At 32.3% G+C, this 232-nt stretch overlaps 1 protein-coding gene across 1 annotated transcript in view; it reads left to right on the top strand.

Moving 5' to 3' along the window:
- Positions 1-232, top strand: part of LOC119587005 (calnexin-like) — a gene marked incomplete at both ends in the record, with an annotated part of 3,036 nt that overhangs the window by 1,120 nt on the left and 1,684 nt on the right. Inside the window, 1 exon segment of the mRNA XM_037935747.1 lies at positions 118-222. Within this exon segment, the coding sequence (XP_037791675.1) occupies positions 118-222 (105 nt within the window).

The following is a 232-nucleotide window of genomic DNA, read 5'->3' as shown; positions in this document are numbered from 1 at the left end:
GGTTTACTTTGTGTGAAAATGTATGTTCTTTGCTCATTTTATTGACCATATTTTATAAGAATTAGAAATTGTCTAAAATGTTAGCATTTTTGAAATTTTTTATTCTGCATTTTGTAGAGACCACGTGACAAGATTGAGGAACCATTTAAGGACAAGAAGTCTCATTTGTACACATTAGTAATTCGACCAGACAACACCTTTGAAATAAGCCTGGATCACGAGGTAAGAAGCA

The sequence above is a fragment of the Penaeus monodon genome, chromosome 22 (assembly GCF_015228065.2).
Source record: "Penaeus monodon isolate SGIC_2016 chromosome 22, NSTDA_Pmon_1, whole genome shotgun sequence".
Taxonomy (NCBI): domain Eukaryota; kingdom Metazoa; phylum Arthropoda; class Malacostraca; order Decapoda; family Penaeidae; genus Penaeus; species Penaeus monodon.
Note: the sequence above shows the minus strand (reverse complement) of the source record. Positions and strands in the feature narration are given on the sequence as shown.